At 43.4% G+C, this 14393-nt stretch overlaps 1 protein-coding gene across 10 annotated transcripts in view; it reads left to right on the forward strand.

The window, feature by feature from the left end:
* Positions 1 to 925: 925 nt before the first annotated feature.
* Positions 926 to 14393, forward strand: part of slit2 (slit homolog 2 (Drosophila)) — a 605319-nt gene continuing 591851 nt past the window's right edge. For all 10 annotated transcript variants that reach the window (XM_085967585.1, XM_085967587.1, XM_085967589.1 and 7 more), the window contains exons 1-3: positions 926 to 2028; positions 4126 to 4197; positions 5457 to 5528. In XM_085967585.1, coding sequence (XP_085823711.1) covers positions 1835 to 2028; positions 4126 to 4197; positions 5457 to 5528 — 338 coding nt within the window. In that variant the 5' untranslated portion in view covers positions 926 to 1834. The remainder of the gene's footprint in view (positions 2029 to 4125; positions 4198 to 5456; positions 5529 to 14393) is intronic.

Below are 14393 nucleotides of genomic sequence, written 5' to 3' on the forward strand. Positions count from 1 at the left end.
AAGCATATAAATTTAAGGGAACTTCCTAGATTTAGAGTAATAACCAGCACTATCTTTCATTTCCTACATATATGGGTGGGGGTGATTCTTACAGATTTGGAGTTCTCTCAAATTTGCTGATTTTACTTAACATCTATAATTTTTGCATTAATGTTGGCAGTCTTGTGCTATAAACGTGTCTATTAAATGTAACATGTAACAGTGATAAGCATCGCCTTTATAAAAGGTTATTATTGCCAACCTATTTTTGTTTGCAAACACACCGAGGTTAATCGTATGGCAAAACATCATTATGTCACTTGTGCACAGCACCACCCTGGGAAAAATGACGCACGAGTTTTGTGTCTCCAGTCTCCAAACAAAAGAATGGGGTTGACAATTCATTCATTCATTTAGGGAATGCATTTGTAAACAAAACGTAAGAATTGAACGCCACCCCACTAAAGAATGCAGTTTCACACCTAAACTATCGCTAATTTACAGGGGGTGAGAAATTATCTTGCCAATAATCTCACTTGAAACGTGCTTCTGAAGCATTAATGCCATACAAAGTGGAGTATCTTTCATGCCAATCGACTTTTTTGCTGTTGCTAAAACTCTTATTTTGGGGAGGGGGCTTCGCCTGTTCCAGCAGCGTTAGAAAGTGTGTGTGGGGGGGGGGGGGGGGTGCACAGCAGAAAAAGAGACAAAACAGTTGATTTCTATTTGAGTAATGAATGCTATTTGTGCCAATCACGTTTGGACCCCATTCAGTATCTCGGACTCTGCTCTTCATTCATTCCATTGTTGCCCACGCCGCGTCTCCGCCGTATGCTAATCAGCCGGCATGCGAGATCCAATGGGACTGCGGGCGGGGAAAGGGGCGGGGCCAGCGGGCCGGGTACATTAGCGCGTGCCCGAACGCGGCGAATGTTGCAACGTTGTGAGTGTGGAAGGGCGGCGGAGGCGAGCTTCAGCATCAGAGCAAGCTCCCACGCAGCATGTGAGAGGGACACACACAACACCGGGCTACTCTGCTACTTCCAATTCTCTCTTTTAACACCCAGGTTTTTTTTTAAAAAACAACAACCATCCGTCGCGACTGATGCAACTAGAAAGAGGTGCTGAGAGTGCAAGATTGTAAACATTTGTTTCACTGCCCACCTACCTTCAGGTGTTTTGGGCAAAGCGAAGCTAAGATTTTTTAAAAAAATCTGGTTTCAATCAGCTTCCTGGAAGGAAAGAGAGGAAAAAAGAACTCCTTGTTTGTTTACTTTGGATCTGGACTTAAAGAACAAAAAAAGGCAGGTTGTCAGGACTTTAAGCAATTACAAACGCATTGATAGCCGAGATCTAATGTGTTTGAATTAGGGCGAGCATGATCTCTCCCCCAAACCCTCAGTGATTCTCATGACTGTCAGTGACAGCTTGATGGATGCTTGAAAGGAAATCAATATCTGGCGTTGTATGCGGCGCCGTCTGTTGAATCATCTGGGCTGTTGTGGTCGAACGATCCGAAGCTATTCGGTGACAAGATAATTCATTTGGTTTGGTTGCATTTGTTCCAAATCCGGAGCCTCCTATGGTGGCGATAAAGAAGGCGCTGATGATACGTGTTATTGTCTGGGAGCTGGTCTCTGAGTTTGCAGGGATTGTAGCGTTCGCTTCGAAAATCTCTGCACACACCAACCAACACCCAGGCACTGGGACATAAAACAAAAGTTGGGAGAGGAGATCGGTCGCACTTTGAAGGCGGATTTGAAACGAACAGCTCGCATTTATTCATCTTCGGGTTCCTTTTTAAGCTTTCCGTGTTTATTTAAAAAAAAAAGAAAACGAAGCTCACCCCCTCCCAATGGCAGCGATGAGCGGGTTTGGATTTTGGAGGATTTTCTCCTGGTTTCTCCTTGTGATCGGAACGAACACTTGGAGAGAAGTTGCTGGCCAAGTTTGCCCGAATCATTGTACCTGTGCTGGGACGGCTGTAGATTGTCACGGACTGGGGCTGCGCTCGATTCCCAAAAGCATCCCTAGGAACACCGAGAGACTGTAAGTACAAACCTAATCGCAGCACCGATTCCTGCCCTTTATTTTCCAAACAGATACAGCGCAAGCTTTTACTTTTTAAAAAAATAGCTGGCATACAACATTCGCTTCAGTATTTCCCCATTAATGAAATAGTCTATAGCCAGTACTTGTGACAGTGAATCTTTTCTAGACCATGTTCCGTCCTGTTTAACTGTGATGCAGAGGTGGTTCTGGAGCAGCATGTCTGTCCATTGCACCGTGTGTAACTGACTCGTCTCATGTCTCACGTTTAATACAGGAGACGAGAGGAAGGACCTGCATAGGTCCGTGAGACCGGCATGCTTAAAAATCTGCGTATGAGCCTTGGTTAAAAAGCTTCATTTTTGCGCGAGGCTGCAATATTGGCATTGCACGGTGACAGACTCGGAGAGACGAGCACCGCAAGAGCGGCTTCGAACAAGTCATTCAGGAGTAGACGGGAGCTAGTTACACCAGAGAGTGGGGGTGATAATGAACTGTTCGCTTTGATCCACCATCAAACATCTGTGAGATATATAGAATGAGAGTCAGATGCAATCCTGAAATCACTTTGAATATGCACGTATTACTTGCTGACCGTCACGCTCTATAGGAGAGCACATCAATCGGCAAAGGTTTTGATCATTTTCCCTAGTTTCTCCTTATTACACATCTGGCTGAAGTGTTCACCCGTAACCGTACGATTTTAATTGCTAAACTCTGGGAGGACATATTTCTACATAGCGGTCAACTAGAGTATGGACTTCCTTAGGGATCATGAGATTGTTTCATGGACATTCGAACATACTTCGGCTATTTTTTTAAATGCTAGATCATTACAGATTTCAAGACTTCCGAAAATAAAATATCTTGTAGCGGTTCCAGAAGGACGCGTGGAGCCCAGAGTCCTGCTCCTCTGACAGCAGTTACCCCCTCCCTCCTTATTACTGAGGGTATTTCGCTTTGAATATAAGGTGGGATAGTGCAGTTTTTTAAGCGGTTCGTTCTGTGCAAGAGTATGAAGCCTTCGAGTAGGTTTGAAAGAATTGTGCCCTTATTGAGCTTAGTTAGCGAGTGTATAAGTGGTCTCAGATGCTTGATGGGATTAGATTTCAAGAGCTTGCTGTGCTGTCAAAGTCTACATTTGCACGCAGCATAAAGCCACACACACTTTTCTATGAATACTGATTTTTTTTAAATCCTAGATGACAGTGAGGTTTTCTGCATTTCCCGTACCGTGCCTTCCACTTTAAAAAAAAAAGAAGCAAGCAGTACGAAAAATTCCCAAGATAAAAGTTTCTTTTTAAAATTTATTCTAGTCTTTCAGAAATGCACCAACTGCAGCAAACGGCAACTTCCACTTCTTTAATCTGGACAACGGTAAAAGTTTAACATCTTGCCTTCTCCTTCCTGTTATGGAGATTCAGAATCAGCTTTTTTGGTAGATGGCGATCAATTGATAATGATTCAATAGTAACACCAGACATAAAAATACCTTCAGTCACGTTGTTCCCACATTCCGAGACTCTCCCCAAACCCATTGATCTTGCTGCATCCTTCCCCCACCTTCCAAATGTTCCTTAAAACCTATCTTTTTGACTGCCTCTCTTCTCTGTTCCTAATCCCCCTCCTACCCTTCCTCAAGCAATTGTTGACCCCAAAAAGTGAAGCACCTTGGGGCTTCACAGCTATGTTAAAGGCACAATATCAACGTAGGTTCTTCATGTTGCTGAGAAAAGAATCAGTATTTCAGTTTTTCTTCAACTGTTTAAATATTCTGTGGTTGTTAATTATTTATTGGTTCCCTTTTTATTTTGCTTGCAGAAACATTAGTAGGAAATGACCTGTCAGGAGGGCATTTTAACTCCCAAACATTCGCCCCCTTTTTGGGGAGTGGGTGAGGGGGATACATACTGTACTTCTAACATTTCCAGACAGACTTAAAAATGGCTTAAGTGTCACTGAGTGAAGTATCAATAACTGGGCGTAGATTTGGCCTCTGGTTTTCACACTTGGCTACACTTCAGGAAATGATAATGAGTCTGTCATGTTGTCTCTCCTTGCTTCATTGTCAAACACTTTAACATTGTTTCCTTTCAGGGATTTGAATGGGAACAACATCACAAGAATCACCAAATCAGCCTTTTCAGGATTGAGACACATGCGAGTTCTGTAAGCCCATTTCTATCTGTTGCACAATCTATAAATACATTTCTGCTACTTCTTGCTTCCAACTGTTCAGTTTGTGTCATAAATGTTTTTTTTTGTAAATTACAGCTTGGTATTTAATGTTACTTTGCATAGTCCCTTGTGAATGAAATGCAGGAACTAGGTGTTGCATGAATTAGCACAAAGCAGAGTCAGCAGCGACTATATGCCACAGAGCTACAACATAACACTCTCAATGCTCCTCTCCCACCTGGTTATTGGCATTCTAAAATCTTTCTGCAGGAAAACATGATTTATTTTAGACCTTAGAAGCTGAAGCACTGGGTGTATTAACTGTAATGATGTAATGCGGTGTTTTATCCAGTATCTATCCAATGTTCCAAGCTGCTTGCTGTTTTGATGATTTAATAGCACAGTGTGACAGTGCACTTGCCAAACTCTACTGGGCCATACTGAGCCTGTATTTTAAATTTTTGCTTCACTTGTTAGTTGTGAATAAATAATAGTATTCACCGGTCTTAGAGAATTGGCACAACCAAATGCCACTCGATGAGTAGCTGCAGAGATACAGCCAGTATCAAGTACTTCAAATGCAGAAATTCTTGAACTGAACAGAATTCTTGCATAAATCACAAACGTTAATATTGCTCCTCTTAACAAATATTTTTGTATTTGATCATGTATATGCTTCTTTAGAAAAAAATTGTAAATTGCCCTTTAGCCAAGTGAAATTTATTAAGAACATTATAATAGAATCCACTGCTCACAATTTATTTATACTAATAAAAGTGTTGGTGGACTTGTCATTCTGTAACAATGTGTACACTTACTCAACATGAATACTGTTCATTCAGTCTGCCTCTGTTTTTCTGGTACTACAACTTAAAAGTGCTCTGTTATTGGTAAATGTGTTTTTTCATACCTCTTCCCCTTTGCTATTGGCCTAGAAACCGAACTCTAAAGCACATTTCCAAGAATGTTTTTTAATATAGTTTTAATGGTGACATGCTTTCCCCCTCCCCCACCCCACACTTTCTTTCTGTGCTGCACGTGTAGCTGGATGGGTTTCAGGTGTCAGTAGCAGGCAGAGCAAATTAGATGTGATATCTCAAACTTGGGTATGATATGCTGTGAATAAAGACAAGCCAGCCCACGGTCTGCTGTTAATGTTTGAAATGCGGTCATTCGAGGTGTTAATGGCTGCCTGCTTGTTCGTTGCATTAAGATGCCATGGCTTCAAATTTCTGTCATCTGCTTCACAGACAGCTCATGGAAAACCAAATAACCACCATTGAGAGGGGAGCCTTTCAGGATCTGAAGGAGCTGGAGAGACTGTAAGTATTGTCAATAGCTGAACTTCACAAGGTGACTTCCCAGTAAACTAAGAATTCAAATATGGTCATTAGTATTACCAAATCAGGAGAAATCGAACACAGCAAGTGAAAGGAACATATTTCTCACTTTGAGATTTTTTTTTGCTTCAGCTTGCCTCTTACTTTGTTACTGGATTCCTCCAGTATCTAGGGTAGAATCATAGAATGGTAACAGCACAGAAGGAGGCCATTCAGCCCATCGAGTCCATGCCGGCTCTTTGCAAGAGCACTTCAGCTAGTCCCACTCCCCCGCCCTTTCCCCGTAGCCCTGCAAATTTTTTCCTTCAGGTACTTATCCAATTCCCTTTTGAAAGCCACAATTGAATCTGCCTCCACCATCTTTTCAGGCAATGAATTCCAGATCATAACCACTCGGTGCGTAAAAAGATTTTCCTCACCTTTGGTTCTTCTGCCAATCACCTTAAATCTGTGTCCGCTGTCAATGGGAACAGTTTCTCTATCTACTCTGTCTAGACCCCTCATGGTTTTGAACACCTCTATCAAATCTCCTCTCAACCTTCTCTGCTCTAAGGAGAACAACCCCAGCTTCTCCACTCTATCCATGTAACTGTAGTCCCTAATCCCTGGAACCATTCTTGTAAATCTTTTCTGCATCCTCTCTAAGGCCTTCACATCTTTCCTAAAGTGCAGTGCCCAGAATTGGACACAATACTCCAGTTGAGGCTGAACCAGTGTTTTATAAAGGTTCATCATAACTTCCTTGCTTTTGTACTCTCTGCCCCTATTCATGAAGCCCAGGATCCCGTATGCTTTTTTAACTGCTTTCTCAATCTGCCCTGCCATCTTCAATGATATGTGCACATATACTCCCAGGTCTCTCTGTTCCTGCACTCCCTTTTAGAATTGTACCCTTTAGTTTATATTCTTCCTACCAAAATGTATCACGTCACACTTTTCTGCATTAACCTGTTTATGTCCTCTTGACGTCTATCACTGTCCCCCTCACTGTTCACTATACTTCCAAGTTTTGCATCATCTACAAATTTTGAAATTGTGCCCTGTACACCCAAATTCAAGTCATTAATATATATCAAGAAAAGCAATGGTCCTAGTACTGACCCCTAGGGAACACCACTGTATACCTTCCTCCAGTCCGAACAACAACTGTTCACCACTACTCTCTGTTTCCTGTCACTTAGCCAATTTTGTATCCATGCTGCCACTGTCCCTTTTATTCCATGGGCTTCAGCTTTGCTGGCAAACCTGTTATGTGGCACTTTATCAAATGCCTTTTGGAAGTCCATGTACATCACGTCAACTGCATTGCCCTCAACAACCCTCTTTGTTACCTCATCAATAAACTCAATCGTTTCTAAAAACTTCCCACTACTGAGGTTAAATTGACTGGTTTGTAGTTGCTGGGTTTATCTTTACACCCTTTTTTGAACAAGGGTGTAACATTAGCAATTCTCCAGTCCTCTGGCACCACCACCATTTCTAAGGAGGATTGGAAGACTATGGCCAGTACCTCCACGATTTCCTCCTTTACTTCCCACAACATCCTAGGATGCATCCCATCTGGTCCTGGTGACTTATCTACTTTAACTACAGCCAGCCTTTCTAGTACCTCCTCTTTATCAATTTTTATCCCATCCAGTATCTCAACTACCTCCTCTTTCACTATGACTTTGGCAGCATCTTCTTCCTTGGTAAAGACAGATGCAAAGTACTCATTTAGTACCTCAGCTATGCCCTCTGCCTCCATGTGTAGGTCTCCTTTTTGGTCCTTAATTGGCCCCATCCCTCCTCTTACTACCCATTTACTATTTATATGCCTATAGAAAACTTTTGGATTCCATTTTATGTTAGCTGTCAGTCTATTCTCATTCTCTTTGGCCCTCTTATTTCCTTTTTCACTTCCCCTCTGAACTATCTATATTCAGCCTGGTTCTCACTTGTATTCTCAACCTGACATCAGACATACACCCCCTTTTTCTGCTTCATCTTACTCTCTATCTCTTTTGTCATCCAGGGAGCTCTGGCTTTGGTTGCTCTACCTTTCCCCCTTGTGGGAATGTGCTTTGACCTTACCCGAACCATCTCCTCTTTAAAGGCAGCCCATTGTTCAATGACAGTTTTGCCTGCTAATCTTTGATTCCAATTTACCCGGGCCAGATCCGTTCTCAACCCACTGAAATTGGCCCTCATCCAATTAAGTATTTTTACTCTAGATTTCTCCTCGTCCTTTTCCATAGCTAATCTAAACCTTATGATACTATGATCACTGTTCCCTAAATGTTCCCCAACTGATACTAGCTCCTCTTGACCCATCTCATTCCCCAGAACCAGATCCAGCAATGTCTCCTTCCTCGTTGGGTTGGAAACATACTGATCAAGAAAGTTCTCCTGATCACACTTTAGAAATTCTTCCCCCTCTCTGACCTTTACACAATTACAATCCCAGTCTATATTAGGATAATTGAAGTCCCCCATTATCACTACTCTATAGTTTTTGCACCTCTCTGTAATTTCTCTGCAAATTTGCTCCTCTATATCCTTCCCACTATTTGGTGGCTTATAGAATACACTGAGTAGTGTAATGACACCTCTATTGTTTCTTAACTTTAACCAAATAGATTCTATCCTTGACCCCCTACAGGACATCCTCTCTCTCCAGCACTGTAATATTCTCCTTACTGCCACCCCACCTCCTTTCTTTCCTTCCCTATCTTTCCTGAACACCTTATATCCATTAATATTTAAAACCCAATCCTGCCCTTTTTTGAGCCAGGTCTACGTTATCACCACGACATCATATTCCCATGTGGCTATTTGCGCCTGCAGCTCACCAACCTTATTTACCACGCTTTGTGCGTTTACACACATGTGCTGTAAACCTATCTTAGACTTTCTTGTATTCTCTTTTAGTCTGATCCCACCTAATACCATACTATTTCTTACTATAGTGCTATCTGTCACTCCCAATCCTTTGTGCACCTTGTTTCTCCTTTCTAATGCTATATCCTGGTGTCCATCCCCTTGCCAAATAAACCCTCCCCAACAGCACTAGCAAACCCGGCTCTGTTGAGATGCAACCCGTCCGGCCTGTACAGGCCCCACCTCCCCCAGAACGGGTTCCATTGTCCCAGGAATCTCCAACCGCCACCACCCCCCCTCCTCTCCCCCCCACCTCCGGTACAGCTGAGCCACCTGTTGTGCCGTGGACTTGGCTCTGGCTGTAATCCCCAAAGTAACCATCACCATCACCAGTATTTAGAACTGAATACCGGTTAGAAAGTGAGATGCACTCAGGGGACTCCTACACTACCTGCCTGGTCCTCCTCTTCTGTCTGGTGTTCACCCATTCCCTCTCTGCCTGCACACTCTTAAACTGCAGGGTGAGCACCTCCTGAAATGTGCTATGCACGTAGCTCTCAGCCTCACAGAACAAGCTTCTTCAGCTGATGACACTTCCTGCATGTGTGGCTGTCCAGGGCACAGGAAGTGTCCTGGAGTTCCCACATGGCACAAGACGTCCATTCCACGGGACTAAGGTGTGCCATGCCTCTATTTAATAGACTATTAACTAAATTAACAGAAATAAACTAAAGACTTAAAAAAAAATCACCAGCTACTCTTCCCTTGTGCTGTCATCACTTTAGGTTTTTTACCTCGTACCCTGACGCTCGCGCTCCCTCCAGGCTCTCGGGCCTACCTTTATCTCTGGCTGCTCCTCTCGCTCTCTCACAGGTCCACTCTCAGGCCTATTAACTTAAGAGTCCTTGGGTTCTATGGCTCCACTCCTCCTTTTCAGTTAGATGTCTCAACTGCCTTCCTCCTCTCCACTGAATTCCTGCTATGACCAAATTTTTCTCTGCTTGCGATCCACTCTGATTGCGTTCACCCAGCTCTGTCTCCAAGCTCTTTGCTCAAGCTCATGTGTTGCAATGTTGTATGATTTAGAACATAATGGCCTAGAAATTCAGTGGGCTGCGCCACCCGTTAGCGCCCTAAGAAGGCACTTAGTGGGTTTTGTGCCACTTGCCATGCCTCCCGCTAAATTTAGCGGGACGCTAATGGTGGCGCTAGCCGTTAGCACCGCGCTGCTACCGATGACGTCATCGGTGTGCGCAGCGCCCCGCTACCGCCCCAAACGCGAAATTTAGTAGCACCCCCTGCTTTAACACCGGTTGCAATTTGTGACCGGTTCAGGGGGCCCTACCTGTGGCGGTAGAGGCGCTGAGGTGCGGGGCGGTCATTTTTTTTGCTGGCCGCCTGCCAGCACCTCCCCGCGCCGCCGTCCCCGGCCTCCTGAGCCCCCTCACCGCGGAGTGCCGGCTGTGTCCCAAGAGCCCGGCACTTCTCCTTGGCGCCGGGCTCTTTTGCCGGCACTCGCGCTCTTCGAGCACGCTGCAGCGGGCCCCTCCCCTTTAAGAAGGGGAGGAAGGCCTGCAGTACCGCAGCGTGTGGCGCTGCGGCACGTTGTGCTGCAATTTTCAGTTGCAGCACCCCAAGAGGGATGCGGGGCGCCTCGAGTAGCCCCGCGCTTCCGTCTGGGGCGCTGAAAGTGAATTTGTGGCGGGCGGCCGCGACTCCTTCCGGGGCGGGTACTTCCGGTGCCCTGGCGAGGCTGGCGCCCCAAGCGGGGCGCCAGTGAATTTCTAGGCCAATCAGTCTAACAAGAAGGGTCAATAAATGTGAAATCTTCAGTTTTAACTTTTAACAAATATTTTTCAGTTGTTTATAAACTCTTCAAACAGATTTTTTGAAATTAAATATTTGAGGACCAGTTTGCATATGAAACTTTTAGTCTTCATGGATGTCATGCACATGCATATAGTGAAAATTTTCAGAAATTCAACCCACATTTGTATATATGTAGTGCTTAGCTTGGCAGCCATTCCTTCAGCTGTCTCGGCCCTAAGTTCTGGAATGTCCTCCCTAAACCTCCCCACCTCTCTCTCTTCTTTTAAAACGTTCCTAAAACCTATCTCTTTGACCAAGCTTTTAGTCACCTGTCCTAATATCCCCTGGCTCGATATCATTTTTCTTTGGTCTGATAACACTCCTGTGAAGTGCCTTAGGATGTTTTACTATGTTACATGAACTATATAAATGCAAGTTGTTGTTAGCATTGTGGAGCGAAAAATATAGACCTATACAATGTTTCATACTCTGCAGTTTTCTCTGATTAAATGAAAATAAATGAAATCTTGTTATGCTCATAATTTCAAAGTTAACATTTGAAGCTACATTGTATAATTGGTGTACAGAACCGTGGTATGGGAGGACTCTGAATTTGCACTGCACCCCTTGTTTGAATTGATATTTTAAAAAATAATATAGATCTCTCGTGGCATTGCTCATGTGTAGTTTCAGGCATGGAGTGCAGTGTTCTGTACGTGCTAGCTTTCCTGACCTGATGTTGATGCTTTATTTCTCAGAGGTCTTATAGTTGGCTCTTGAACACTTTATTTACCTGTCAGTGCAAAGGTGAGGACTGGGACCACTCAAGGGCAGGCTTTGAGCCAGTGAGGGTCAAGTTGGACGGGGCAAATTCAGAGTCCTCCCATACCACTTTAAAAGAAGTAGCTGAGTACATTGCAGGTGCCTTAACTATAATCTTCCAAAGTTCTCTCGATTCAGGAATCATTCCTTTAGATTGGAAAATTGCGCATGTCACTCCACTGTTCAAAAATGGTGAGAGAGGGAAACCAAGGAATTATAGACCAGATAGCCTAACATCTGTTGTCGGGAAATTGCTAGAGTCTATAATTAAAGATAGGGTGACTGAACACCTTGAACATTTTCAGTTGATCAGAGAGCCAGCATGGATTTGTGAAAGGCAGGTCATGCCTGACAAACCTGATTTAATTTTTTGAAGAGGTGACTAAAGTAGTGGACAGGGGAATGTCCATGGATGTTATTTATATGGACTTCCAGAAGGAATTTGATAAAGTTCCACATAAGAGACTGTTAACTAAGGTTGAAGCCCACAGAATTGAGGGCAAATTATTGACCTGGTTAGGAAATTGGCTGAGCGGCAGGAGACAGGCAGTAGGGATAATGGGTAGGTACTTAAATTGGCAGGATGTGACTAGTGGTGTCCTCAACTATTCACAGTATTTATTAACGATTTAGATGATGGCATAGAAAGTCATATATTGAAATTTGCCGATGACACAAAGATAGGTGGCATTATAGGCTGCGTAGATGAAGCACAAAATTACAAAGGGATATCGACAGATTAAGTGAATGGGCAAAACTGTGGCAAATGGATTTCAATGTAGGCAAATGTGAGGTCATCCACTTTGGACCTAAAAAGGATAGAACAGGGTATTTTCTAAATGGTGAAAGGCTAAAAACAGTGGAGGTCCAAAGAGACTTAGGGAGACTTAGGGATCCAGGTACATAGATCATTAAAATGTCATGAACAGGTACAGAAAATAATCAAAAAGGCTAATGAGATGCTGGCCTTTATATCTAGAGGACTAGAGTACAAGGGGGTAGAAGTGATGCTGCAGCTATACAAAGCCCTGGTTAGACCACACCTGGAGTACTGTGAGCAGTTCTAGGCACCACACCTTAAGAAGGATATATTGGCCTTGGAGGAAGTGCAGCATAGGTTTACCAGAGTGATACCTGGACTTCAAGGGTTAAGTTACGAGGAGAGATTACAAAAATTATGGTTGTATTCCCTAGAATTTAGAAGGTTAAGGGGTGATCTGATGGAAGTTTTCATGATATTAAGGGGAACAGATAGGGTAGATAGAGAGAAACTATTTCCACTGGTTGGGGATTCCCAAACTAGGGGGCATAGTCTAAAAAATAGACCTTTCAGAAGTGAAATTAGGAAACACTTCTACACACAAAGGGTGGTAGAAGTTTGGAACTCTCATCTGCAAATGGCAATTGATGCTAGATCAATTGTTAATTTTAAATCGGAGATTGTTAGCTTTCTGTTAACCAAAGGTATTAAGGAATATGGGCCAAATGCAGGTATATGGAGTTAGGTTGCAGATGAGTCATGATCTCATAGAATGGCGGAACAGGCTTGAGGGGCTGAATGGCCTGCTCCTGTTCCTATGGCTCTATTGGTATTTCTTATGGAGAGCCTTGTGCTTTCTGGAGAGGGCACATTTTGGGATCAGGGACTGCTTCACTGCCTCTTTCTCGCTGAGTATCTTTCTTTATTACTCTTTTGTTTCTCTGTTGCTTTCTGGTTTTCTCTTCCTGGGACCAGAGCTACAGGAGTCTTGGGTTCAGAACTGAAAGAGAGAGAGGCCAGAGCTGGCACCAGGCAGAAAGCTGTGGGAGAGAGCAAGTGGGAAAGCATGAAGTGGGTAAATTTACACCAGTGAGTAGGGAGGGATGCAATAATGTGCCTTTGTACAACACCTTAACATGTATCTCAGAAATTTCTCAAAACACTTCACAGCAGAGACAGTTGTTATGTAGGCAAATACAGCAGACATTTTGTCCTACAAGCAGCAGTGAGATGAAGAACCAGTTAACTTGCTTTTAGCATTGTCGGTTGAGGAGGACTATTCTTCTTAACAGGGATCATTAACATCCATCTAAACCACTGAAACAGGCAGACTTGATTTACCATCTTATCCGACAATGCAGTGGTGCCTCAGTACTGCACTGTTATGTCAGCCTAGATTATGTGCTGAAGTCCTAGAATGAGGCACAAACCCACAATTTTGTGACACAGAAGCAATAGTGCTACCAACTGAGCCAAGTTAATGAAGTTGTCAGCACGGGTATGAGTTATTCATGTTGGGGTTTAGGATATTGGACTTGGCAATGGAGTGTAAGAGAATATGTGGATGTGATACTGTTAACATGGAATGGTGTCTGCATGATCAAGGCTTTTGATTTTGCACAGGAAGGGTAGAAAGACATCAGAGAGATGGAAGGGTGAGATGGGAAACTCTATTTTTACATTTGTAATTTATTGACGTTTTTATGTGTAAATTATGTGATCATGTTTATTTTTAAGTGGAGAGGGCGAGGAACTGTTGCGGCAACTAAAAATAGGTTTGCATTTTTTCCCAGCTATATGATTGAAGTGTAGTGTCACTTAGATAGCTTGGACCAATCAGCAAGAAAGAAAGAAAGACTTTCATTTCTATAGTGCCTTTCGTGACCTCAGGATGTCCCAACGTGCTTCACAGCCAATCAAGTACTTTAGAAGTGTGGTTGCTGTTGTAATGTAGGAAACGCGGCAGCCAATTTGCTCAGCAAGGTCCACAGACAGCCATTAAATAATGACCAAAAAATCTTTTTTTTAGTGATGTAGGTTGAGGGATAAATATTGGCCTGGACAATGTTTGAAGCTCACTGCAAGCATAAATTCTACAGCTGTACATTATTACAGACACACGGGAAGAGAATTTCGATGGGGTTCTCTCGATCTCCCACCGTAATTTCATTGGAATCCCTGAGAAACGATATAAATGGCTATTCCAGGGGTTCAGCTGATCGGGTCGAACCCCTGAAGAAATTCCAGGTGAAGATTTTTAAGAATAAAAATTATAGCTGTCACCAGTGAAAGCAGATGATCCACTGTGAATCCAGTTTACATAATACATCACCAAAGCTTTGCATCTGCTGATTACATAACAGCATGTGGCTGCTCAAAAACATTAGCCTTATTTAGGAACTGCTTTTTTTTCTCTCTTCAGAAATATTGCTGCTCCAATGCACGGTGGCATAGTGGTTAGCACTGTTGCCTCACAGCGCCAGGGACCCGGGTTCGAATCCGGCCTCGGGTGACTGTCTGTGTGGAGTTTGCACATTCTCCCCGTGTTTGCGTGGGTTTTCTCCGGGTGCTCCGGTTTCCTCCCACAGTCCAAAGAT

Source organism: Somniosus microcephalus, chromosome 2 (assembly GCF_052327205.1).
Source record: "Somniosus microcephalus isolate GS21.2 chromosome 2, FLI_Smic_1.0, whole genome shotgun sequence".
Lineage (NCBI taxonomy): Eukaryota > Metazoa > Chordata > Chondrichthyes > Squaliformes > Somniosidae > Somniosus > Somniosus microcephalus.